General features: G+C 46.0%; 1 protein-coding gene across 4 annotated transcripts in view; it reads right to left on the reverse strand.

Moving 5' to 3' along the window:
- CRTAC1 (cartilage acidic protein 1) overlaps positions 1-27,968 on the reverse strand; it is a 168,000-nt gene that overhangs the window by 131,200 nt on the left and 8,832 nt on the right. For all 4 annotated transcript variants that reach the window (XM_084995019.1, XM_021074420.2, XM_084995020.1 and 1 more), the window contains exon 2: positions 17,009-17,205. In XM_084995019.1, coding sequence (XP_084851145.1) covers positions 17,009-17,205 — 197 coding nt within the window. The remainder of the gene's footprint in view (positions 1-17,008; positions 17,206-27,968) is intronic.

Here is a 27,968-nt window from a genome sequence, read left to right on the forward strand (position 1 = left end):
CTCGGATGCCTTGCAATAACTCTGTGACCTCTAGGTCGGCACTTGCTACTTTAAAATATATGGGAGAATCCATATAACCATCCTTTTCACTGCTACCTGCTTCGTTTATTGCAATATAGAAAAGGCTTAGGTATGCTACTATAGAGCTCTTTTTTGCTCACCCTCTGCCTTAAGGCTACTAATTTCTTGTGAAATGTGGTCTTTTGGTTCCTTCTTTAATAAGTTTAATTATTTAAGAAGGCATGAACTATGATACTTGCATTTTATCTATCACCTCTTGATTATTCGGGAGCTGATTAATTCATAGATTGCCCAAGTCATGCCTTCTTTTTCCTATCATCATTTGTTTTATCACTCTATTTCTTAGTGGCATCTTTTAGCAAGAATGGACAGTGGGACTGAGAAATGATTCTGGTTACAAATTATGAATTCTGACACAAGACTTGGTTGGAGGAAGTTGAAATTCTTTCCCAAAGTACAAATTTCTTTAATTCACCAGGCACATTGATTCTCTCGGAGCTCTGTGAAGTCAGGAGCTGCTCTGGTTCACTACTAATCCCCAGGGCTCAGCAAGGTGCCTGGCACATGGTAGCATAATAAAAAAACTGTAGAACGAATGAATAAAAGCTGACTAATATAATAGGGGTAAATAAACTTTCTTCTAGGTGGGACATTGATTTATAGGAAACTAAGTAAAATATAAGACAACTTATTTCAGGACAGTATGTCTGCAGACAACACAGTATAAAACGTTTCAATGACTGTGTTAAAAATTAACTGCAGAAGATATATAGTTCTAATATAAAAACAGAAAATGTTCCACAGCGCTATCTTATTCCATTGATGGGAAAAAGGATAGAAAGAAACACTGAGGTTTCTGAGATGAGAGTTGGTTCTGTTATATTAGGCATTAAATAAACATAATCACCCTCAACACACTAATAATTGAGCATTTGGAATGTGCCAGGTGCTCTGATAATCAACTTTATGTCTTATCTCTTTTGTCTTCACCGCAACCTGGGAAGTATTATTATCCAAATGTCATCAGAAAGTTACCAGGGTCCCCTGAAAATTTCTTTAGCTCCCTAGCTTTCTGAACCAAGAATGAATTTGTCCTCTTTTTACTTCCTAGTTTTAAATTAAAGCTTTATTTCCCCATGAATTGTTAGATATGTTCCAAAAATTGACTTAGGTTTTAGATACTTTGAGATATATTATTTCACTAGCTTTTGCCTTTTGACATTACTGAATTCTACAGAAAGGAAACTTTTATAATGAGACTTGTCCTAAGTCTTCCTAATTTGTGGAGGCAAAATGGTTTGCATGTGGGTAGGGATGCAAGGGGGGGGCGGGCGGGAAGGACCGGGTTCATTTCAGCCTCTGGATCTGTTCCAGGGCTCTGGTGCTGTCCAGGAATCGGGTGCTGAAATGGCTGAACCAAGGGCTTCCCAGGCCTGCCAGATGGAACAATGAGTGATGGGGGATGGAGGAATGCAGCCTTGGCTGTAGCCTGGTGCAGACACAGCTTTCCAGACTAGGGGAACAACTTTAAAAGATACCAGAGGAGCCAGAATTATGGCCCATCTTATTTGAAGGGTGTTGGGGGAAATGCTTAGCTTCCTTCTGCCTCCTTCTTCTTCCATACTTTGTCTTAGCTTGGAGGGAAGAATATGGACAACAGATTACTGATGGAGAAGTATATGCCAAAACAAAACAAACAAAAACACAGGAACACAAGGCTGCTGGCACCTGTAGTTAGTGGTGCATTTCATTGCCTCTCTGAGGTGTTAGACAGGAACCAGGAAGAGCCAGGACTGGAGGCTCGATGATGTTGTCAGTTCCTTGGGACTACTCAGTCAACAAACAATTATTGTGGTTTAATGAAAGGGAAATGAACACAGGGACCTTGGCTGTAATAAGAGAAGATCAAACCTGTGACACCATAGAGAAATTCCATATGGGGAAAATAGCCTTATTACCGCAACCTGAGATCAATTTCAGGGTTTTAAGAAACTGGAAAAACTGAAATATTCACTGGGAGATGAGCCTGATAAGTGTGCTGAATATGGAGGGAGTTTTTCCGCTAGAGCTCATATGACACACTGCTCTGTTATTTTCCTATGTGCCTTAGCTCCCTTACAAATAAGATGGCTTGAAGGAAGGGACTGTATTTTTGTGCTGCCAAAGCACTGAGCACACAGCTATGCACATGGCAGGTAGGTGGGGAGGATTTGTTTATTGAATCGATTGATATTGCTCTCAAGACTAAAGTCCTTGAATCAATTGCTTTGGTGTATAGCTAATGTTTGTTATTGTCATTAACCCCCTTACCAAAGACTGTCTTTCCATCCTTGAGATCCCAGTCTATTTCATTCCATTCATTTATTGAACACTAACCATGTGCTAGGAACTGTACATGCACGATGAAAAAGAGAAAGCGCCTGCTTTTAGGAGTCTGCAATCTAATGTGAGAGGGCAAATTTTAAAAAGAAATCTTGATCAAAGTGTACATATATATATTTACTGTTAAATTAAATAACATTATGAATTATGATAGTCCTTTGGTTTGAGTTTCCTTTACAATCTGATCCAGTCAGCAAAAACTCCTTCTGAAACACAGGTTAACTCTAATCACAGACTGTCAACAGCTCTTACATGTTCTTTAGAATCTTCCTTCTTGACTCTCCCACGCTCCTCCACAGAGCCGCAGTCCAAGGGTCTGGCCTGGCTACTCGAGTGTGTGTGGCTCACACTTCTCTCCCCATAGATACTCATCCCTATACATCTCCATTTCGCACCCACATCTCCCATGCTGTGGAGCTCTTTCTATTTTGCAAGAAATGCGTTAAAGCATCTCTGAAGAGCGAAGGGAGCAAATCTCTTGAATCATCTTTTAGCTGCACATACCCTCCCAAGTCTTCTTGATAATAGAAAAATAGGCTTTGGCTATCCTAAACCTATTGACAACTCCAGACTTTTGTTTCCATCTATGTGAGAGATTGCTGAGGGATTCTGTCACCATAAAACAAGGTAGTCCCAGATAAAAACTGTTTTTAATGTATTACTGAGCACAAACTTAAGGTAAATCTCCGAGAATCAATCCATCCCACAGAAAAGTGAGCCCAAACTAGACCTGGCAACAGTCAGTGATGAACAAATGGGTTGAGATGGCAGCACTGGGATGGGGAGGATGCTGAACCCTAGAATCCTACATTAAATCCTAAATTAGAACTATATCTAGTCACTTATGATGGAGCATGATAATGTGAGAAAAAAGCATCTATACATGTATACGTAACTGGGTCTCCATGCTGTACAGTAGAAAATTGACAGAACAGTGTAAACCAGCCATAATGAAAAAAAATCATTTTATATATATATATATATACCTAAATTAACCTGGAGAGATCTAGTGTGTTTCCAAGTCAGTAGAAGCCCTGGTCCTCAGCAAATCCTCTCGGGTAAAAAGCAACTCCATTTTATGTCCACAGAACTCTCACATTGTAAGATCCAGCAGATATACTAAGAAGGCAAGTCACTTCAAATGAGCAGCAGGAAAAACCCCCCAAAACTAAGAGCAATTTAACTCACAAGGACTGTAGACATCAGAACTGTCAAATACAGAACATAGCTATGTAAGAAATGTTTAATGAAACAAAGAATGGAATAAATGAGCAAGCAACGAGACCCTATCAGAAATGATCAGGGAGATTTGAAACTCCTAGAAATGAGAAACAGTTAGGGGGAGTTCCCATTGTGATTCGGTGGGTTAAGAAACCAACCTAGAGTCCGTGAAGATGTGGGTTTGATTCCTGGCCTCGCTCAGTGGGTTAAGGATCCAGTGTTGCCGTGAGCCACGGTGTTAAGTCAAAGATGTGGCTCGGGATCTGGTGTTGCTGTGGCTGTGGCGAAGGCCAGCAGCTGTAGCTCTGATTCGATCCCCAGCCTGGGAACTTCCAAATGCCGCAGGTGTGGCCATAAGAAGAAAAACAACAACAACGACACAGTTTTTGAAATGAAAACTCAACAGTTTGGATGCAACTGAAGAATTAGTGAACTGGAAGATATATGTAGAAAGTTACCCAGAGTGCAGTATCACAGAGAGCCAGGAGATGAATAATATGAGAAAGGTTCAGAGATTTGAAGGATAGGAGTTCCTGTTGTGGCGCAGTGGTTAACGAATCCGACTAGGAACTATGAGGTTGAGGGTCTGATCCCTGGCCTCGCTCAGTGGGTTGAGGATCCGGCGTTGCTGTGAGCTGTGGTGTAGATCGAAGACACGGCTCGGATTCTGTGTTGCTGTGGCTCTGGCGTAGGCTGGCAGCTGTAGCTCTGGTTAGACCCCTAGCCTGGGAAGCTCCATATGCTGTGGGAAGCGGCCCTAGAAAAGGCAAAAAGACAAAAAAAAAAAAAAAAAAAAAAAAAAAAAAGAAAGATTTGAAGGATAGAATGAGAAAACTTGTCTGAGTGAAGTCCTAGAAGGAGTGAGTAGAAAGAACAGACGATGGTGGCTAATAACCACTCAGATTCAGGCAGCACACGCCAGGTTTAAGAAGAAAAAAAGAGACCCATTGAATACATACAGTAGTGGAACTGCTAAATCCAAAAGACAAAAAAGAGAGACAGCAGACAGACCACCTACAAGGGAGTGTCATTACTAATAACGGGCATCTTGGCAACAAATGACAAAGGAGTAATAACTGTCAGCCTAAAAATCTTGGATGTGGGAAAGCTATCTTTCAAGAATGGAGAGACCATCAGTATATTTTCAGATTAAAACTCAGCTATTTTACTGGCATCTGGCATTAAGTAAAGGAACAGCTAAAGGAGGTATATTGGGGAGAAGAAAAATGATTGGAAGGTCTTTCTGAGATGCCAGAAGGAAGAATGAGCATATAAAATGGTAAGAATGGATGCAAATTTAAAAAATTGTCTTTAGATAAAAATAATAACAATAATCATCATCATAACCGATAGGGTTTGCAAAGGGAAAGACTAAAGTGCTACACATACACCAGGAAGGGAAGTTCAGAGTTAAAGTGTATTAAAATCCTTGGAGTTCCCGTCGTGGCGCAGTGGTTAACGAATCCGACTAGGAACCATGAGGTTGCGGGTTCGATCCCTGCGCTTGCTCAGTGGGTTAATGATCCGGCGTTGCCGTGAGCTGTGGTGTAGGTCGCAGACGCGGCTCGGATCCCGCGTTGCTGTGGCTCTGGCGTAGGCCAGTGGCTACAGCTCCGATTGGACCCCTAGCCTGGGAACCTCCATATGCCGCAGGAGCGGCCCAAAGAAATAGCAAAAAGACAAAAAAAAAAAAAAAAAAAAAATCCTTGTATTGTTTTAGAAAGGGGTTAGGCAATTTTAGAGTTTGTTAAGTTAAAAGCGTATCATAACATTTCAAAGGAAACCACTAAAAGAACAGAAGTAGAGAGTATAAATCCCAAATCAGAAGCAAAAAGTGACATTTAGAAAACAAGAATCTCCCCTCACCCCATAACCAAAAAAAAAAAAAAAGCCTCTAAATCAATAAATTTTTCAAAAGCAAGAAAGGAAAAGAAGGATTGAAAATGTGGAAATTTAAAAAATAACAGAAATGAGTTTAAACATATCAATGTCCCCATTAAAGAGAATGGACTAAATTCATCAGGAACAGGACAGACATGGTTAAACAGTTGGAAAAAAACTTAAGCTGTATTGATGCTGCATACGAGAAACACGTAAAACATAAGGACTTTGGAGAGTTCAAAATAAAATTATGGAAAAAAGGATCCCTGGCAAACACAAACAAAAAGAAAGATAGAGAAGCTATAATAACACCAGGCCAGAAGCATACTTCATGATAGGTGGGGTCACTTCACAACGATAATGGTTCCATTCCCAGGAAAACATAAGAATTCTAAGAATTATCAAAATATTTGTGAATATCAAATCATTAGGATGTACAGCTGAAATGAATAAAATGTTGTATGTTAAGTCTATCTCAATTTTAAAAAAAGGATTCTGAAACTGCACCTAATAAAGTAGCTGCAACATAACCATAACACAAAACCACAGAAAGAAGAGGACTACTGCAATAGGGCATTTCGAGCCTCTCAGTTATTCACAGGCAGGAAAAAAAAAATATATATATATATATACACATATGTGTATGTACATGTATGTATATATGTATATATATGTGTATATATATGTATATGTATGTATGTATGCATGTATGTATGTATATATATATATGGTTTTTTTGTCTTTTTAGGGCCGTACCCGCAGCATATGGAAGTTCCCAGGCTAGGGGTCTAATTGGAGCTGTAGCTGCCAGCCTGCACTACAGCCACAGAAATGCCAGATCCTTAACCCACTGAGTGAGGCCAGGGATCAAACGCACAACCTCATGGTTCCTAATCGGATTCGTTTCCGCTGTGCCACGATGGGAACTCCAACAGGGAGAGAAATATTAATAAAGATTATGATTTGAATAATCCAATTAACAAACTTTATTTAATGGGCTCATATAAAATAACAGGTCCACCTCCCACCATCTCTATGACTCTCAGCAGATTTCTGGGCTGCAGTTTTTTCATCTGCAAAATGGGGACAACATTATCGACAGTGCTTTCATCCAATATAATGTGTCATCAGGGAGAAGACTCACCATTATTTTGTGTATCTCTAAGAAAGAAAAAATTGCCAATTAGGAGTTCCTGTCGTGGCTCGGTGGAAACGAATCCTACTAGTATCCATGAGGATGTGGGTTCAATCCCTGGCTTCGCTCACTCAATGGGTTAAGGATCCGGTGTTGCCATGAGCTGTGGTGTAGGTTGCAATGTGGCTCGGATCCTGTTTTGCTATGGCTGTGGTGTAGACCAGCGGCTAGAGCTCTGATTGGACCCCTAGCTTGGGAACTTCCATATGCCGAGGGTGTGACCCTAAAAAAAAAAAAAAAAGAAAAAAAGAAAAAGAAAAAACTGCCAATGAAATGCAAGCTGCCAATTGTAGGTGTCACCCTGCTTTTGGTGGTGTTAAAATCCCTAGGGATAGGGGAATAAGAGGTATAAAATAAATAAGTTCCAGGGATATACTGTATAACACAGGGAATGTAGTCAATACTTTATAATAATTATAAGTAGAGTAAAACCCATACAAATTTTGAATCCCTCTGTTGTACACCTGAAACTAATGTAATATTGTAAATCAACTATACCTCAATAAACACATGCGGAAAAAAGGAGTGACTGAGATTCAATTAAATACTACATATCATATGGACGGCTGGGATGCTTTAAAATCAGATGATGTAAGTAAAAGACAAGACTTGTGTTGCTTCTGCTCTCCAGTGCTTCACGACTTTAATCTGCAAACAGGTGAAGGTACCTGAAGGGAGAGCCAGTAAAAATCTGAGGTGGGGAATGTTTGGTTTTCGCTTCTTCACATCCTTGCATGTTTTCTTAGACATCTGCACCTCAAAGTCACTGCTTCCTCAGAGGGAAAATGAAGTCATAAGCAGGGCATCCTTGAAAGAAAGTGATTCACCAGGTCAGCAGGACTGGGAAGCGAGGATGTGTGAGGAAGAACACAAGAGGGAGGTTGGGGTCTGATGGGCCCCCCCCCAGAGCAGAAGTGACTCTGGAGGTGAAAATGGCTTGGGTTCCAAGGAGAAGTGTGAGGTGAGCTTGGGAGGAGGAGGGGGAGGGGAGAGGAGGGGAGGGGAGGGGGAGGGAAAGGGGAGAGAAGGGGGAGGGGAGGAGGAGGGAAAGGGGAGGGGGAGGGAAAGGGGAGGGGAGAGAAGGGGGAGGGGAGAGAAGGGGAGGGGAGGGGGAGGGAAAGGGGAGAGAGGGGAGGGGAGGGGGAGGGAAAGGGGAGAGAAGGGGGAGGGGAGGAGGAGGGAAAGGGGAGGGGGAGGGAAAGGGGAGGGGAGAGAAGGGGGAGGGGAGAGAAGGGGAGGGGAGGGGGAGGGAAAGGGGAGAGAGGGGAGGGGAGGGGGAGGGAAAGGGGAGGGGGAGGGAAATGGGAGAGAAGAGGGAGGGGAAGGGGAGGGGGAGAGGGGAGAAGGGGGAGGGGAGGGGAGGGAAAGGGGAGAGAGGGGGAGGGGAGGGGAGAGAAGGGGGAGGGGAGAGAAGGGGAGGGGAGGGGGAGGGGAGGGGGAGGGAAAGGGGAGAGAGGGGGAGGGGAAGGGGAGGGGGAGGGGGGTAGAAGGGGGAGGGGAGAAGGAGGGAGAGAAAAGGGGGAGGAGGAGGGAAAGGGGGGGAGGGGGGAGGGGAGAGAAGGGGGAGGGGAGGCCTGAGGGCTGTAAGGGTGGGGAGGAGGGTCGGCCTGGGCTCCAGCCTGCTCTGAGTCTGCACCTAGGGAGCCTGATGTGAGACCCAGGGGACAAGGAAGACCTTCCAACCAGCCCCTCACCTTAAAAAAATAGGAAAAGAGAGATTAAAGGAAAGTGACTGACTGGAGACAGGACATCCATCCACTTTCTGAATGGATGAAAAATTCAGACTAAAAGTAGCTTTGCCGTTTTCAGCAGAGGCAATTTTAGTATCTTAATTATATTACTATTTTGGAACAGCTTTATATAAATCCTCTTCAATACTTTGTGAAAATCAGTTTTTTGTTAAAATGCTTTTTTTTTTTAAAAAAATAATTTAAAAACAAACAACAAAATTCCGATAAGCCTACTGTTCTCTTGGACCTGGAGAGGCCTCTGCCCCTTGTTAAACAGACCTCAACTCCCCGTCTGAATATTGCCGTCCCCTTTGTGATTCTCATCCAGAAGTGCCTTCCACCTGCTCTGACCTCCTGGAATGTCTGCATCTCCCTGGGGGCGCAGGTTACTTAAGAACTCACCCAAGTGCGGCTATTTGTCTCACCGAGGACACTGACATCTTTAAAAGCTCTGAATCCCTCTCCTTACCTTCTACCACTCACGGTACTGGTACCAGTACCAACCGGTACCTGGTGTCAAAGGGTGAGCTGCAGGGTGACTTAATGTGGATGGTCCCCAAGTAAGGAGGTGTGATTTTAGGGATTCTTTCCAAAACTGCATTACCTGTTCTTAGTCAGGGGCTTGTCACTGATTAAAACATAATAGTTTTGTTAGTGGTATATTTCTTTTAAATATATTCTTTTATTCTTCTAAATAATATGCTTGTGGGTGGTGTATTTCTTTTATTGTTGTGAAATTATTAAAAATGATGCTATTAAAAACCTTGGAGGTAATGGCCATCACTTCTCTGAGGAACGTCACCAAGCACCCAGCCTTCACCCAGTGTATTAGTTTGCTATCCCTGCTGTAACGAATCACTACAAACTTAGTGACAAAAAACAGTGCAAGTTGATTATCTTACACTTCCGTGTGTTACAAATCCATCACTGGTCTGTGCTGAAATCAAGGTGTTGGCAGAGCTGCATTCCTTTCAAGAAGCTCTAGGGGGGCATTCCCTAGTGGCACAGCAGGTTAAGGATCAGGTATAGTCACTGCAGGGGCTCTGGTCATGCTGTGGTGCAAGTTCAATCCCTGGATGGGGAACTCCTGCATGCTGTGGGTGTGGCCAAAAAAAAAAAAAAAAAAAAACCCAAAAAACAAAAAACCGCAGCTCTACAGGTAAATCTATTACCTTAACATCTTCCAGCTTCCAGAGGCCACTCACATTCCTTGACCTGTGGTCCTTCCCATCATCTTCAATGCCAGGAGTGGTGAGTGGAGTCCTTCTCACATCAAATCATCACGACTTCCTCTCCTGCCTCCCTTTTTCCAGTTTTCAAGACTGTGACTACATCTGGCCAACTCGGATAATCCAGGATAATCTCCCTATATCAAGGCCTTTACCTTAATCACATCTGCAAAGTCCCTTTTGCCATTCATTGGTTCTGGGGATTAGAACCTGGGCATCTTTTTTTTTTTTTTTTTTTTTTTTTTTGTCTTTTTGTCTTTTGTTGTTGTTGTTGTTGCTATTTCTTGGGCCGCTCCCTCGGCATATGGAGGTTCCCAGGCTAGGGGTTGAATCGGAGCTGTAGCCACCGGCCTACGCCAGAGCCACAGCAACACGGGATCCGAGCCGCGTCTGCAACCTACACCACAGCTCACAGCAACGCCAGATCGTTAACCCACTGAGCAAGGGCAGGGACCGAACCCGCAACCTCATGGTTCCTAGTCGGATTCGTTAACCACTGCGCCACGACGGGAACTCCAACCTGGGCATCTTTAGAAGGCCATCATCCTGCCTACCACATTTCCTGACACCCTGCTCTGGGCATGTGTGTGTGTGTGTGTGTGTGTGTGTGTGTGTGTGTGTGTGTGTGTGTGTGGCCAGGGTAGCCACGTAGCAGCCTGAGCCCTTCCAGCTGCCAGGAGAGTCTGTGACTCGGGGGTGGGGAGCAGAATTTTCACTCATTGCTTCTGGCTGCCCAGGACTGGGGAGAAGGAGGTTCAGATGGAGCGTTGAGACGTCTCTGGGAAACCTGTCGTGCACCGCTGAGTAACCTTTCTATCAAAGTTTTAAGAATAGGTTTAAAAGGCCCGGCTCCTGCTCCGGCTCTTGTCTTATTAGTATTCAAAATCAGGGGCAGTCCATGCCTAACCACAGCGGAAGAGCCGGCACCCTGTAATCATTCTTCCATGATACTGACGACAATGAATCTTAGGGTTAAGGGTGACCCATTTAAGAAATATATTTTTGCAGAGGAAGCTTTAGAGGAAGTCTTTTTAGCAGTCTGAATCAGAGTATTGAAGTTCCTCAATCCAATTTTTAACAGCAGCAGCTTCTTTTACAGATGTAGACTAGGACCTCTTTCCCCCCTTCTTTATCACGTCTAAACTGATCAAGTTCAGAGCCTGGAGATTATGTGGCAGTACACATAGTAGGTGCTTCAACAGCGGTTGATAGCAATAATCCCCCCAGGTACTTTTGATTCCTAGGCTATGAATAAATAGAAAAAGATTGAGTTTGGAAACGCTGGCAATATCTATTAAGATTTAAAATGTACATATCATGCCCCGTGTTTCTAATTCTTGGTCTCTATCCCAGAGAAATATCTGCATATGTATGTAGGAGTGTGCAGTGCAGCATTGTCTGCAGTGGTCACAGATTAGGGCCAGCTTAAATGTCACTTGAGGAATGGCAAAACCAGCGTGGCACATCCACACTGAGTAACTTAAAAAAAAAAAATAAGCTGGATTTATATGTTTGAACCGTAACCATGTCACACAGTGAAAAAAGCAAGTCCTGGAACAATGCATTATCAGTTTGATTCCTCTCAAAATTATATATTTGATAAGTATATATGTAACACAGAAGTTGCCAGAAGTATACGCATCAAAGTGAAAACAACTGCTATTCTGGAAGGGGACGGGGATGAGCTTGGAGTTGAGGTGGGAGGTTGGTAAAGATGGATTTTTACTTTCATCCACATCGTACGGGCTTTTTTTTTGAAATAAAACATATTTGTGTTATCAAAATGTAAAATGTCTTTTAAAGTTAAAAAAGAGAAAAGCTGGAATAATGGAACATTTTAAGTTGTCAAAACTGATGATCGAATTCATTAAAATGTTATATTTTAAAAAGCAATGGTTAAGACTGAAAGTTCAGAAGTATTTTTCCTATTTTGTTGAGTGTGTGTGTTTATGTATATGTACTGTATATATTTAGATATACTATGTATCTAAATATATGCATACTACATCTATAGCTATAGGTACTGCATATATCTATAGATGCCTATAATAAAATGTACAAGTGGTGCGTTTTATTCTTTATCATTGTTCTTTTTACGTATAATGGCAAAAATATCTCCTATATGATTATGATTAATCTGCTAATTGAATATCATTTGCCTTTTAAATAATTCAATTAACTTTAGTAAATTAAAAAAAAGTTTTCTGACACAGTTGCAAAATTAAGACAAAATGAAATACTGGTTTACCATACGTAGCAGCCCTTTTAAGGAAACCCTTCCAAGTGTGAAAAATGCGTTAAGGTTTTATCAAGTGAATGCTTTTTGTATAGAACACCTGATCTACCCTAGGAGGCAAACTTTCCGACAACCGCAATTTTTTTTCATTCGAGCAAAACTTCTTGGTAACTGACAGGGTAGAGGGGTTAGTTCAGAGACCTCCGGGGAAATCCCAGGAAACAAAAGCTCCTCCAAAGGAATTGGGCAAGATTGACACCGACGGGGATTCCTCTCCAGACTGCGTGAGACTGTAGATTGGGTGTTTAGTTCCACTGAGAAAAGGAGACGCTACCAGGCTTTTTATTCACCCAGGGAGCGGATCCTGAAGATCTTCAATGGTCTGTGCGTGCACGGACGTCTCCGGGGGTGATCAAATCCTCCCCTCACCCCGCAGGGAGGAGGCTGTACGCAGACCCGCAATCTTGCACCCGCCGGTTAACAGATAAGCCCTCCACATGCGCAGGCACTCGCCCAGCTGTGGCGGCGGAGCAGAGGCGGCCCTCTCCCTCCCCCATCCCTGCAGAACAAAGGGCGGTCATTTTCTGCTCCTCCCAGAGTCAGATGCACACTCACGCCTTCCATCGCAATTACCTCGAGAATCTGAAACACAACAGAAACTCACCTGCAACATGCTCAAAATCAATGCCATCGATACCCAGAACGAGGATACCAAAAAAGCAAAACAAAACAAACCTATTCAAAGAATAAATACTCAAAGCAACAGGGGCTGGAGTCAGACACGCTGCAAGGTCAACAAATCCAAGACAAGTTCAAGAACAGAGCGTCTTAGAAACTTAAGAGCTGGCCATTACCCCAAGGGTGGGACACACAAATGCCTTTAGGGGCCAGCTAATGGCAAGGTCTATCAGATAATAGAGAGTGGGCCTGTCAGGCACTGGACCGCAGGTGCTCCAGCGAAAGGCATTCACATTCAATTTTTTAAAATTTCAGTTCCTGCTACAGGACTCCTAAACAGAGAGAGTCTGCCAGCAGAGCAGGAAACAGAGTTAAACATGGGCATAGGATGGATGAAACGGAATAAAAGTCAAAGCCAGCAATGTTGCCAAGGAGTTCCCAGGGCATGAAAGACAGGGCGGTGATCCTTATGTGAAAGGACGATGACCACTTGGTTTCGATCTTCAAAGGCAACAGCCAAACAAAAGCTAAATGAAATGGCTTGTGAAGCTCGAATATGAGGGATTCAGATGAGCCACACAGATTCTTGACATAAATAATTGAGCTTGATTACAAAAAGACTACACACTTTCCCTGGGGAGGCTCTAAATAAATGGAGCCTCCAAAAACTATAGGTGTGACCTTATTGGAAGGCAAGAGGTGGGCCAAATGACCTCCCGATTTAAATAGGTCTGTATAGTCAACCCCTGGTTATCCAGCCCAAAGGAGAAGACAGTGACAAATCATCCCAAGCTGAAGAGAATAAAAAGTTTTATTTGCCTTTGGAATGTATTTTGGTACTGAAATTAGAATATGTCTCTCTGACACTCTGAGACTTCGCAGTGCTTCATAAGAGCTGCAAAGAAGGCCTGACCTGGAACTGGGAGGCTGCCCAATTTTGCCATCCTGTCCTCCATGCAACTCTTCCTCTTTGCTGGGCGTGAACAGTATCATCTTTCAGCAGCCCGAGCTTTCTCAGACCGGGTGTGCCAGGCTCAGTCCTTCCCTGGGTTCTTTCCTGATCTCTGGCTGATTCAGGATTGAGAGCCAGGATGGGCTGTTCTTGCTTCTAGAGGATGACTCTGAAGTGCTGCAGGCCCCACAGGAAGCAGCAAGCTAGACAAGGTTTAGACCCCTCCTCCAAACTGCCCACCTAGATGGTCTAGTGCTCTACCATAGGAGTCCCAGAAATGAATTGCTTGAGTTCCTTGGAAGAGAAAGAGAAAAAAGCTTCCTTGAAAAGGAGGATGAAATGAATGCCCAGGAGTTTCCGTCGTGGCACAGCGGAAACAAATCTGACTAGGAACCACGAGGTTGCAGGCTTGATCCCTGGCCTCGCTCATTGGGTTAAGGATTTGGCATTGCTGTGAGCTGTGGTGTAGGTCACAGACACAGCTCAGATCTGATGTGGCTGTGGCTGTGGCATAGGCCGGGAGCCGTAGCTCTGATTAGATCCCTAGCCTGGGAACCTTCATAGGCTGCGAGTGTGGCCCTAAAAAGCAAAAGAAAAAAAAAAGAAAAGAAAAGAAAGAAAAGGAAAGAAAAAAATAAAGAAATGCCCAACACTGGGAAAGCAAGAAGCTGCATGCTCGGGAGGTGCAGTGGCAATCCCCTGCACCTCAAAGGATGGGGGGCATGGACGGAAATCTGAGTTGAGGCGCATCGTCCAAGATGAAAGGAGAGTCTGCTCATCACAGTAACTTGTGGGGGCCCAGAAGGAGAGGAGGAAGGGAAGGAAGGACATTGCCTTGCTGTTCTCCATCCCCTGGCTGCCAGTGACAACCCCACCTACCGCAGGGAGGCTGGTGTCACCTGACAGGAGGCGGGGCCAATGGGATCATCTCAGAAGTGCATCACAGTCCTTCACCCAGAGACCCTGGCAGAGTGGCACAGACTCTGGGAGGCGGGATTTGGCCAGGAAGGCTTCTCTCAGATGCAAAGAGTGACTGAAGAGTCACAGAAATGAACGCAGACAAGCTGCTTGGCCCCCAACCCTGCACAGGTCACCTCCGGTAGTAAGGGTCATGACAACCATTGCTGTTTTTCCTCTTTCTATCCACTCTGCTCTTTAATTGTTCCTTCTGAGGTCCCAGACCTGTGATATCTAATTTAAACATGGCTCTAGGAGTTCCCGTCGTGGCGCAGTGGTTAACGAATCCGACTAGGAACCATGAGGTTGCGGGTTCGATCCCTGGCCTTGCTCAGTGGGTTAAGGATCCGGCGTTGCCGTGAGCTGTGGTGTAGGTCGCAGACGCGGCTCGGATCCTCCGTTGCTGTGGCTCTGGCGTAGGCCGGTGGCTACAGCTCCGATTCAACCCCTAGCCTGGGAACCTCCATATGCCGCGAGAGCGGCCCACGAAATAACAAAAAGACCCCCCCAAAAAAATGGCTATATAATTATTAAAGTGACATAAAATAAAAATTCAGTTCTGTGGTCACAGTAGCCAAATTTCAAGTGCTCAATAGCCACGCCCTATTGGACAGAACCAACAGAGAACATCATCATAGGAAGTTCCATTTGCCAGCACACTAATCTAGATTTCCAGGAGATCTAGAATCTAGACACTTCTACTCTTCATGAGGTAGAAGAAAAGAAGAAATGTACTCCTAAGATTCTCTTTCACAGTCACCATCTCCACTGATCCTTACCAATCCTCTGTGGTCGGCGGGGGTAGATTTCACTGTGCCCATTTGGCAGATGAGGAAAGCGGGGGCTGCGTAGTTAAGTAACTTGCACAAGGCTCACAACTAATGGATGGGACAGGATTAAAATCCAGTTTGCAAGTTCTAAGGTCAATGCTTTCTACTCTTGCATGCAACCACTACAAACAATATTACTCAGCAGTTATTCTGAGTTGCCATAAAAGCTCCGGCCTCCCAGAATGAGAGGTTGACAGGCCCCTGTGGTGTTTTTTATTGATTGGCTGATTTTTGAAGTGATACCTAAACTTTGCACAATGAAGTTTAGCAGCTCTATTGTTAGGGAGCCTTGGGGTTCAAAGGCTCATCTACTTACTATTTATTTGATAGAGGGCAAGTCCCTCACCGTCTCTGAGCCCTAAGTTCCTTTTCTTGTATACTTCCTTCACAGCGCAGGCAGGAGGATTAGATAAGACAGTGCATGTGAAAGGTTTAGCACAGTGCCTGGGACATGTTTGCGCTCCATAAATAATGATTATCAGTGGTGATTGGCGGAACTGACAACGGCCTATGGAGGCTTCAGGACAAGCTGGCAGGTTGCTGCATCCCTAGCTTTGCCGATGATATATCTGAATCTCGGCACATAAGGGACTGACTCAAGGTCATGCAAATATGGATGCAAGCTCTTGGAATGGATTTACAATGAGATCCTGCTGTGTAGCACTGAGAACTATGTCTAGATACTTACTTCATCACACAACAATGGGAGAAAAAATTATGTATACATGTATATGTAACTGGGTCCCCATGTTGTACAGCGGAAAAAAAAACAAAAAAAGAAAAACAAAACAAACAAAAACCAAAAAAAGTCATGCAAATAGAAACCTGTAGATTTAGGGCATGAACTCAAGCTATCTGATTCCAAATCTTCTCTCTCTCTTTTTTTTTTTTTGCCATTTCTTGGGCCGCTACCGCAGCATATGGAGGTTCCCAGCTAGGGGTTCCCAGCTAGGAGTTGTAGCTGCTGGCCTGTGCCATAGCCACAGCAATGTGTGATCTGAGCCGCGTCTGCGACCTACACCACAGCTCACGGCAACGCCGGATCCTTAACCCACTGAGCAAGGCCAGGGATCAAACCCGCAACCTCATGGTTCCTAGTCGGATTCGTTAACCACTGAGCCACAACAGGAACTCCTGGATTCCAAATCTTATGCTTTTCTTGCTACTCAGTGTTGCTTCTCAGGAGAGAAGGTAGCAGGGGCACCGAGGCATAGTTTAGAAGAAGTTTAGCTGTCCCTCTGAATCCCTATCTTCCTGCCTTCTTTGAAACAGACAATTTTTTTCTGTCTTGTGTAAAATGCTATGCAAAGGCAGATAAGAGCATCTCCTTCTACCATAATTGTCACCTTTAAGTCCCTCCCATATAGAGAGTCTAGAGTCTCACTGGTAAGGAAGTAACACCTGCATAACGAAGGAGGCTGAAATATGAACAGAGTGCCTTGAAGCAGAGCATCCAAATCTTCTCCCTGGAAAGCCTGTGGATGCAGCACATTTCGTTCACTCCACCCTCCATCCCAACTCACTGCCATAGCAAAAGGCAAGGACGGAGCCTACCGGCTGAGCCTGGTCATGACCCAGGTGAGTGAGAATGTGTGTGGCTCTAAGCCACCGGGGTTTTGGAATTATTTGTTATCTGGCCCTATTACAGCAAAAGCTAACTAACACATCTGTCAGACTCAGGGTAAGAGGCACTTACCCTGCCACAACGATCTCAAAGTCCCCGTCATGGTCCACATCTGTCACTGCCACTCCGTAGTTGAGCTGGGTGGGGTTGCTGTCGTAGTCGGGGGGCAGGACTGAGTTGGTGACTGCCGTGAACATGGGTTCAGCCCGCTGGGTCCCCTCAGTCAGGGGCAGAATCCACAGCAGCAGGAACAGAAACATCCTGAACATCTGAAACCAAAAGTTACAAATGTCACTAAAAGATCTGGCTGGCAACATGGATGGACCTAGAAACTATCATGCTAAGTGAAGTCAGCCATACAATGAGACACCAACATCAAATGCTTTCACTGACATGTGGAATCTGAAAAAAGGACAGACTAAACTTCTTTGCAGAACAGATGCTGATTCACAGACATTGAAAAACTTATGGTCTACGGAGAAGACAGTGTGGGGGGGTGGGGGTGCTTGGGTTGTGGGATGGAAATCCTGTAAAATCAGATTGTTATGATTATTATACAACTACGGATGTGATAAATTCACTTGAGTAATTAAAAAAAAAAAAAAAAAAAAAAAGATCTGGCTGCCAAAGCATCCGAAATCTAATCCGTGGGCAGGGAAGGGCCTTTCGTCCCTGTTCACAGAGGGCTTGGCAACCCTAGGCTGCCACTTTTCCACAAGACCTGTTCTGACTAAGCTCTTTGAACAATTTTTTGTTTGTTTGTTTGTTTTTTGCCTTTTTCTAGGGCTGCTCCTGTGGCATATGGAGGTTCCCAGGCTAGGGGTCCAATCAGAGCCACAGCAATGTGAGATCCGAGCCGCGTCTGCGACCTACACCACAGCTCACGGCAACGCCAGATCCTTAACCCACTGAGCAAGGCCAGGGATTGAACCTGCAACCTCATGGTTCCTAGTTGGATTCGTTAACCACTGCACCACGACGGGAACTCCTGACTATGTTCTTTAAAACTGTGACTGCCCCCATGATGCCAGGTTACCCATATCCTGCTCTGCCTTTTCTCTTTCTTCTTCCTTTCTTTTTCTTTCTTTCTTTCTTTCTTTCTTTCTTTCTTTCTTTCTTTCTTTCTTTCTTTCTTTCTTTCTTTCTTCCTTCCTTCCTTCCTTCCTTCCTTCCTTCCTTCCTTCCTTTCTCTTTTCTTTTCTTTTTTCTTCCTTCCTTCCTTCCTTTTTTAAATGGCCACATCCAGGCATATAGCAGTTCCTGGGCCAGGGATTGAATCTGAGCCATAGCTGTGGCAACGCCAGATCCTTTAACCCACTGTGCTGGGCCAGGGATCGAACCTGCACCTCTGAAGCTACCAGAGCCACTGCAGTTGTATTCCTAACCCACGGCATCACAGCGGGAACTCTCTGCTCTGCCTTTTCTCTTTCTATAGCACCTATCACTGTACAGTTGACTGGCTGATGTCCTCATTTGTTATGTTTATTATTTAGTGTCTGTCTCCCTCTGGTAGAACATAAGTTCCACCAGGGCAAGGATCTTTGCTTTGTTCATTTACATGCCATGCCAAGGACAGTGTCTGGCACATCAGAGGCACTCGATACATATTTGTGGAGTGGATGAAGGAAGGAAGGAAGGAAGGGATGGGAGAGTATAAACACATGGGCAACTCCCATCCTGGGAGCAAGGCTGGGAGGAAGAAGAAAACGAAACATCTCAGACAGTGCAGGGGGTGCATGAGACCCCCGTGAACGTCCATGACTAGAACAACAGTGGAGTCAGTAAAGGATTCTCCTTCTGCGGGACCTACCCCAGAGGCAGCCTGGAGGGCATCTGTGACCTGGAAGGTTCCCCTGCCAAGGCCCCTCCCAAGGGCAGCTGGCCATCACCTCCAGACCAGGAAGCAGTCAGTTATGGAATGTATTCCAGCAGGATCTGGCGGGCTGCACATCATTCACTTGGAGAAATTAAACCATTGTGTGTGTGTTTTATTATAAATTAATTATGTATAATCCATTGTATAATTCATTATTATATCTCTAACATAACTCAGGGTGTTGCCAAACAGCCTGGGGCTAAGGGAGCTGGTGGCAGGCACCCAGGAGACAGATGAGAATGGCCAAGGAGGTGGAAGGACTCCACCCTCTCCTTGAGCGAGCAAGGGAGCCACTCAGAACAGTACGGACGGCGCCACCCGAGACACTGGCCACAGGCTTAGAATCAGAACCCACAGAGTGTGTGCTAAAGGCTCTCCTGGGACAAGATCCCCAGAGTCTGCACAGGTCCAGTCCCTCGGGCAAAGCGATGCCTTCCTGCCTTCAAAGGGCGGCGTATCTCTTCCTGATGGAACTTTTCCTGCTGGCTTGTCAGTGTGTCTGGCAGCCAAGAGAGAGGCTGAGTGAGGCTGATGTCTTAATGAAGAGAGGATCTGAAGCCTGACTCCCCAGATGGAGACAGACATTCCTGCCAGCAAAGGAGCCTGCTCCAGCGCAGGATCCAGGCACCAAAACGAAGGGCCCGGGCACTGCCTTCAGTGCCAAACCTGATTCAGAAGCCTCCCTAATGCCTTGTTTGAGAGGCTGGAGAGAACTGCGGGGCGGAGCTCCAGCGGCAGGGCAGAAGCCAACGAACCTCAGCGAGCCTCCCTGGGAGGGAGTTTTAGTGGCACATTCGGAGGGCACATGTTGGGTGTTGCACTAGTGGAGTGAGGTCAGTTCAAATTACAGAGCTGTCTCAACAAGACAGCATCGTCTTCGGGGCTGTCTAACCACCAAAGGCAAACGCATCACTTTGGCAACTTGGCAGGAAGTATGGTTGGATAAAGGAAACTCATAATTGGATTAATACACAGCTGCAGGGGTCGGGGTGGGGAAGGTGAGACGCTAAAGAGTATTTAGCAACCAGTTTAGACCTGTTGAAATGTAGCGTGGATCTGAAGGTCACTGGACTTTTCAAAATATGAACTCTTGCAGGGGTGGCAAATAAGTTGCCACTTGAGAGCCAAACTGCTTGGCAGTGGCTTGAAAGAGTGCTGTGATCAGCTTGTGACGTCTGCAATGGGCACGGAAGAAGACAGTGGTATTGGGCATACCTTCCAGAAGCTATACTTGCAATCTGGGTCACTGCTACCAGGGAGGCAGGTCCCATTAGGGGCCTACAAGCATCTAATAGACATTTTCTAATGAAGGTCATGAGGGGGAAGAACCATGATCCAGCCTCTTGCTTTTTACCTTTTTTTGAAAAGTAGAGCTTTTAATTAAAGGAGCCAAAGGGAAGAAGTAGCGACTCCGTGCTATCCATTTCCAGATAAATAACCTAAAGCGAGATTAGAAAGAAAGAATATACCTATGGGCTGACCTCTATTTTGCTGGGTGACCTTGAACAAGTCACAGCCTCACTGGGTCCCAGCTTTCTTCTCCACAATGAAGGTTTGGGAGTCGATCTCTAAAGGTCCTTTCCAGCTGTAAAATTCTATGATGAATTAAAGGATTTTTTTTTTTTTTCTAAAGAAGCAGACCTTCAGCAGTTTTTCTCCCCAGTTCCTGCTATAAACTTCAGACCACACAGCGTGGTTTTCCTTTCTGAGTATATTAAACAGATTTTGAGCAAAATAGGTTTTCAGCAGAGCTCTATTGCAGTTGCCACACAGGGGCCAAGGCCAGACAGGAACCAGTCATCATTAGCGCGGAACTGAATGCACTGGGCACGGGCAGACCAGTGGATGGCTTCCCCCCAAGGTGGGGAGGGTGAGAGTGGAGCAGGGAGAATATATCTCATTCCTCTGCTATGCCAAAGGCTCCCACTGCACCCACTGGGGCTCTTCAGAACCAGTTGAAAGTTAGAGGGTCAGCGAGGGCCTGCTGGGAAACAGTGAAGGTAGGCAACTTAGGAAAAGGTCCGGTAAATATCTACCCTCTATCTCAGGGCTCAGATGAAGGAAATCACTGAAATGCCCCCTCTACGCCCTGGCTGCTCCGTGGTCCCCAGACCAGCAGCATCAGCATTAGAGGAGTCTGCTAGAAAGACAGCGTCTTGGGCCCCACCCCAGACCTCATAAATCAGAATGTGCATTTTAACAAGATTTCAGGTGATCTGAACGCACGTTAAAGTTTGAGAAACAGGGAGTTCCCATCATGGCTCAGCAGAAACGAATCTGACTAGCATCCATGAGGATGCAGGTTTGATCCCTGGCCTCGCCCAGTAGGCTGGGGGATCCAGTGTTGCCGTGAGCTGGGGTGTAGGTCGCAGACGCAGCTCGGATCCTGCGTTGCTGTGGCTGGGGTATAGGCTGGCGGCTGCAGCTCTGATTGGACCCCTAGCCTGGGAATCTCCATATGCTGCGGGAACAGCCCTAAAAAGACCAAAAAATAAAAAAAAAAAAAAAGAAGAGGAAGAAGAAGAAAAGTTTGAGAAACACTGCTCACCCTTAGCTGTAATCACTTGAGGGAGCTTTTAAAAATACCATTGTCTGAAAATGATTACTTGGACATGAGACCAAAAGCAAAGGCAACAAAGGAAAAAACAGATTAAATGGACTGCAACAATATTTAAAACTTTTGTGCATCACAGGACACTGTCAGAGTGAAAAGGCAGCCCACAAAAGGGGAGAAAATATCTGATAAGGGATTAATATCCAGAATATATAAAGAACTCCTGCAACTTAACAACAACAAAAAAACCACTTCCAAATGGGTAAAGGACTTGAATAGACCTTTCTCCAAAGAAGATACACAAATGGTCAATAAGTATAAGAAAAGATGCTCAACACCACTAATCATTAGGGAAATGCAAATAACACTTCACACCCAATAGAATGGCTATAATCAAAAAACTAGAAAATAACAATTGTTGGCGAGGATGTAGAGAAATTGGGGCCCTGGTGCATTGCTGATGGGGATGGAAAATGATGCAGCTGCTCTGGAAAACTGCTGTGCAGCAGTTCCTCAAAAAAATCCAAAAAAACAATCACCATGTGATCCAGCAATTCCATTTCTGGGTATATACCCAAAAGAATTGAAAGAAGGGACTCAAACGGATTTTTATGCACCCATGTTCGCAGTAGCATTATTCACAATAGCCACTAGACATTTCCCCCAAGGGTCCACCAATCCACATGCCTCAAATGGAATATCATGTGCCTGAAAAAGGAAGGCCATTCTGACACATGCTACGACATGGGCAAACTTAGAAGACATTCTGCTAAATGAAAACAAGCCAGTCACAAAAGACAGATGCTGTATAATCCCAAGCTTGCTGGGTGCCCCGAGTAGTCAAACTCATCGACACAGAAAGTAGAATGGTGGTTACCAGGGGCTGGTGGAGAGAAGAATGGAGAATTAGTGTTAATGGTTATAGAGTGTCAGTTTGGGAAGACAAAAAGTCCTGGAGATGGATGGCGGTGATGTTTGCATGACCGTGTGAATGTTACTTAATATCACTGAGCTATACACTTATTAACGGTTACAATGGTAAATTTTATGTTATGTGTATTTTACCACAATATAAAAATACTCATGCCTGAGTCTCGTCCCAAGATCTGTGCACTCAATGGGCATAGGACGCAGCATGGACATCAGGATTTTAACAGCTCCCTATGTGATTCTACTAGGTTGCAAAATTTGAGAAGCACAGTTCTAAACCAGTGCTTCAGTGCTTCTCGAGCTTTACTGTCTATGAATCACCTGATGGTCTTGTTAAAATGCAGATTCTGATTCAGCTGATCTGCGGGGGGGGGGGGGGGGCGGCAAGTTTCTACATTCTGAACAAGCTCCCATGTGATTGTGATGGTCCTGCTCCATAAACTACACACATTGAACAGCAAGCGTTAAGAAAGCATACTATATACGACAGTGATTAGTTCCAGGGACTTCTCTGCCTCTCCATCTAAGGAGCTGAAACCAATCCTAGGGCTATGTGCTCCTCAGGGCTGCAGGCTCAGTTGACCATCAGATACTCAAAGTACTAGCTGTCTTCAACTCAAAGTCAAATTACCGCAATTGATAGGGAGTGACAAAGAGGGATTCTGGCTCTAATTTTTGCAAAGAATTGAGAAGGAAAGGGCTGGAACTGTAGACAAAAGAGTGCTACCATCATGGAGTTCCCATGTGGCTAAGCAGAAACAAATCCGACTAGCATGCATGAGGATGTGGGTTAGATCCCTGGCTTCATGCAGTGGGCTAAGGACCTGGCGTTGCCGTCAGCTGTGGTGTAGATCTAAGACACGGCTCAGATCCTGTGTTGCTGTGGCTGTGGCTGTGGCTGGAAGCTGCAGCTCCTATTGGACCCCTAGCCTGGGAACTTCCATACGCTGAAGTTGCAGCCATAAAAAACAACAACAACAACAACAAAATCTATATCTATATCTACTATATCTACCATCAGTGGCCAGAGCCTAGAGAGAAAATGAAGTATGGGCAGGAATTTGCAAGCTAAATGCATGCCAATGCATTTCGCCAAACTATCACAGTGCCTAGTACTAGGAGGTACTCAATTAATATTTGTTACACAGGGGAAGGAAGGAATCTGTCCAAATGATAATGTGAATCAGCAGAAATTGCTTGTAACTTGTCATACAATTATTTTAAAATGTTCTTTCCAGAAAGCAATGCTTCTTAAATTGTAATGTGCTGGAGTTCCTGTCATGGCTCAGTGGTTAACAAATCCGACTAGGAACCATGAGGTTGCGGGTTCAATCCCTGGCCTTGCTCAGTGGGTTAAGGATCTGGCGTTGCCATGAGCTGTGGTGAAGGTTGCAGACGCTGCTCGGATCCCGAGTTGCTGTGGCTGTGGCGCAGGCTGGTGGCTACAGCTCTGATTCGACCCCCAGCCTGGGAACGTCCATGTGCCGTGGGAGCAGCCCTAGAAAAAGGCAAAAAAAAAAATAAATAAATAAAATTGTAATGTGTTTACGAATCACCTGAGGATCTTGGTAAAATGCAGGTGCTGATTTGGTAGGTTTGGGATGGGAGCCTGAAAGTCTGCATTCTAACAAGCTTTCAGGTGAGGCCAAGGCCGCTGGTCTGTAGACTTCATTTTCTGTAGCAAAGCTCTAGACCAGTAGAATCTAGCTAAACCCCAGCTGCCTAGTGGAATCACCTGGAGAGTTTTTAGCGCTATGCTGCTGCCCAGATCCTTCACCCTGGTTTCTGACTTATTTGGTCTGGGGGGGGCTTGGGTGCTGCGTATTTTCAGAAGCTCCCCTGATGATGTTAGTGGGCAGTCTGGGCTGAGAACCACTGCCCCAGACTCGTGGTCCCCAGATGGGAGTGTAAGCTGCAATCTGATTTGAAGTGAAAAATGTTTCTGCTACCCAAATTCATCACCAGCTTGTTGAAGTCTATCAAGAAAATCTATTTAGCTAGACAGTATCAGAGGAGGAGGCGGGATAAGGAGTTTGGGGAAGAAGGCAGAACAGGATGGTACTGCCTGAAGCAGAAGGGCGGCAGGTGCCAGAGTGACCTCCCATTTTACATGGCTGGCTCAGAAACCTCCTGTCACACCACTGTGAACATCTCAATCTTTGCAGAGAAGAGCTAAAAATAGAATTTGCAAAAGTAGGTTGAACTGAACTTTTTCGTCTTCCTGAATGCTGTGTCTCAAACACCACCATACATCCAAGCACAGGGAGTAGCTCTCACAGGCGGGAGTGGCATTCAGCTGTAAGTAAATGGTGTGAGTGCAATGAGAGGACATCGGGGGAGCCCAGAGGAGGCAGGATAAATGCCAAGGGCGGAAGGTGCAGGACTGGAGCACCAGGGGCTGCTCCTGCAGGGGAGGACGACGGGGCGGGGGCAGAGGGGGCACTTAGCAAGGGGGAGAGGTGGTGAGACTTGGGTTTCAGGCTGTGGGAAGAATTGCCTGGTAATAATAATCTCTTAAAAATGCTCTATAAGCGAACGTCCTGAACAATCATCAGCGGGATAGAGAAATAAATAAATAAACAAACATATCAAAGCCTGGATTCAGGGACCTGGATTTGGACCTCAACGCCACTAGACGCTAGCATGATCTTTAGCCTCTCTTCCTCCCTTCCTCCCTCCCTCCCTTCCTTCCTTCCTTCTTTCTTTCTCTCTTTTTTTCTTTTGCTTTTTTACGGCCGCACCTACAAGCATATGGAAGTTCCCAGGCTAGGGGTCAAATTGGAGCTATAGCTGCTGGCCTACTCCACAGCCACAGCAATGTGGGATCCAATCCTTGTCTGTGATCTACACCACAGCTCACGGCAATGCCGGATCCTTAACCCACGGAGCGAAGCCAGGGATCGAACCCACATCCTCATGGATACTAGTCAGATTCATTTCCGCTGCACCACAATGGGAACGCTCCAGTCTTTCTTTAAAAAAAAAAAAAAAAAAAATTTCCCCCTTTTTTGGCTGCAGCCACAGCACATGGAAGTTCCCAGGCCAGATATCAAATCCAAGCCACATCTGCAACCTCTGCCACAGCTACGGCAATGCTGGATCCTTAACCGATGGTGCCAGGCCAGGATCAAACCAGCAATGCCACAGCAGGAACTCCAGTTCCGTAACTTTCTGATCTCCAGGGTCCTCCTCTGTGTCATGGGACATCTACGATGTGCCAAAGGTTCAAGGGTTAAGTGAGCTGGTGAACATCTCTGGGGGCCAGGCTCACTGCTTCCCTCCTTTCCTGTCGCACAGAGAGCATTAAGGCTAGATGTCTTTAGACATCGGCTGCGGGTCATATGCAGCTAAACTCAGTTTTCTGCGGCCTCGGGACTTTCCTGAATTGGGTCTGAAAACTGGTAACCAAGCAACCTAGATCTCTGATGTGGGGTCAGGCAGCTGTGGGGAGAAGCTTCCAGGGCAATTTTTAGGGCGAGCAGTTCTTTAGCAATTATCACAAGAGCCAAGGACACCACCCTGAGCTCGCACAAAAGCAAATGCCCTGGATGCTTCAGATGCTGGGCACCAGCAGGGAGCACAGACCCTTTCCAGAAGCTGCAAGAGGGCAGAGGCTTGAGGAAGAGAGGCAGCCTTAAGGAGTACTCGAGTCGCTCTGCCCGGGCTGGGCCATCAGAGCTACAAAGAGGCCCACAAAGGAGGGCCTGGTTGGAGGAGAGCTAAGATAAGCTGCCCTGGCCCACGGACTCACCGCGACAGTTCCTGTGCCCCACCCCCACCCCCACGAGCCTGGGTCTGTGCTGGCTGCTGGGGGCAAAGGGAGCAAGCTAGTCAACACCTGCCGTACAGGGCGAGGGGTGCTCAGGGAAAGGGCATGAAGATGTCTAAATGGCGGGGGTGGGGAAGAAGGCTGTTTCTGTAGAGGTGGGCTGGTGTGGCTAAGAAGTTAGCTGGATAAGGAGAAGCAGGAGGAGAGGAGAAGGAAGGCCGCAGATTCCTCAAAGGTCTGGAGGACCAGATGCCACCCCGACCTGCCCTCCCTGTGCTGCTGCCTATTTAAAGGTCCCACACCCTGTGTCATGGGTTAGAGACAGCACGCATTGCCCATCTCCAGGTTTCCATCCAGGGATCTTCCAGTGAACCAGAGCAGTGGCTCTCAACCCGGGGTGATTTGTACCCCCTGCCCTCCACATCTGTCAGTGTCTGGAGATACTTGGGGTTGTCCCACCCAAGGAAGGGGGTGCCATTGGCATCTAGTGGGTAGAGACCAGGGAAGCTGTCAAACATCCTACGATGCACAGCACCGCCCTCTACAACAAAGAATTATGCCTCCCCAATTGTCAGTAATGCTGAAACTGAGAAACCCTGGATGAGTGCATCATTCCTGGCCTCCCTCCTTCCCCTCCTCCCTCCTCCAAGGGCCGGAGCAGGGACTCATCGGATGAGTGAGCTTGGAAAAACTGGGCGCAGAGAGAGCCCTTTCTTGGACCTGCTTCCCTGCAGAGGCCATTCTCTGCCACGTGCTGAGCTTGGCCAGGGAGGCTCAGTCCCATCCCTGCCCACAGGGAGGGCTGCGCTGGGGGTGCAGGTGCATGAGTAAGCGCCCATGGACCCCACCCTGAAGCCTGGCCTTCAAACAACTGTGTCTATAATGATGCCGCCCGGCCTCCTTCCTCCCCTCCCCGCCCCTCCCCTTTCTATCCCCGCATTGGTCCTGAATCTGAACAGGGAAGTGGGCTACATTCATTGGACGCCTTCAAACCCCAGCAGTCGAACTGGAAATCTGGTGTCATATTTGGTTCTTGCTTCTTCCTCGTTCTTCACAACCACTGGATCACCAACCGACTCAACCTGCCTTGTGAATCTCCCATCTCCAAGCTGCCCAGTCTTTCCATCTCCAAGCTGCCCAGTCTTTCCATCCCCACTGCCCAGAATTTGCCCCCTTCATCCTTTAACTGAACAATAGTAATACTCGTTAATTGTTTCCCGCTTCCTCTCATCTCTCGTCCTACTACCACGTGGCTCCTGGAGCTCCCTTTCTTAATCTTGGAGCTGATCACGTCATTCCCCAGCCTAATTCACGCGACCCTATACACAAGCCAAACAGAGATGTTTTTTTCTTACTGCAATTTCACAGAGCAAGTCTACATGAAGAATGAGTATTAATAACAACACTGACCTACACCGACTATGTGCCAGGCACGACTCTAACCCTTCACACGGACGATCTCATTTAGTACTCATGGTAACCTTGCCAGGTAGGTATTACTACGGTCTCCATTATATAGAGGAGGAAACAAAGGCACAGAGAGGGTAAGTAACTTGCCCAAGGTCACACAGCCAGAATGTGGTAGAGCCAGGATCTGTGTCCAAGCCATTTGGCTCCAGAATTGGTGCCCTTGGGCAATCACTCTTTGACTACACCAACCTGGTCTTAAACCGAGTGAGATGGGAACACAGTGGAAGCAGCAAGCCTCTCTCCTTGGGGCTGCTGGGGAAGGCCCATGAGAGAGGCAGGGATAAGGGAGCCAGAGAGACAAGGGGGAGAAAGTGTTCCAGGCCGAGGGGAGCCAACTGGTGCAGTGCCAATGCAGGACTGGGAGGCTCCCTGCTGCAGGGGCAGGACAGAAGGTGGGAAGGGGTGTGGCCAGGAGCCTGGAAGAGACTGTGGA

The sequence above is a fragment of the Sus scrofa genome, chromosome 14 (genome assembly GCF_054392235.1).
Source record: "Sus scrofa isolate SSC_HxYL_T2T_F1_AM1 chromosome 14, Sscrofa_HxYL_maternal_Yorkshire_Landrace_v2.0, whole genome shotgun sequence".
NCBI classification, from domain to species: Eukaryota; Metazoa; Chordata; class Mammalia; order Artiodactyla; family Suidae; genus Sus; species Sus scrofa.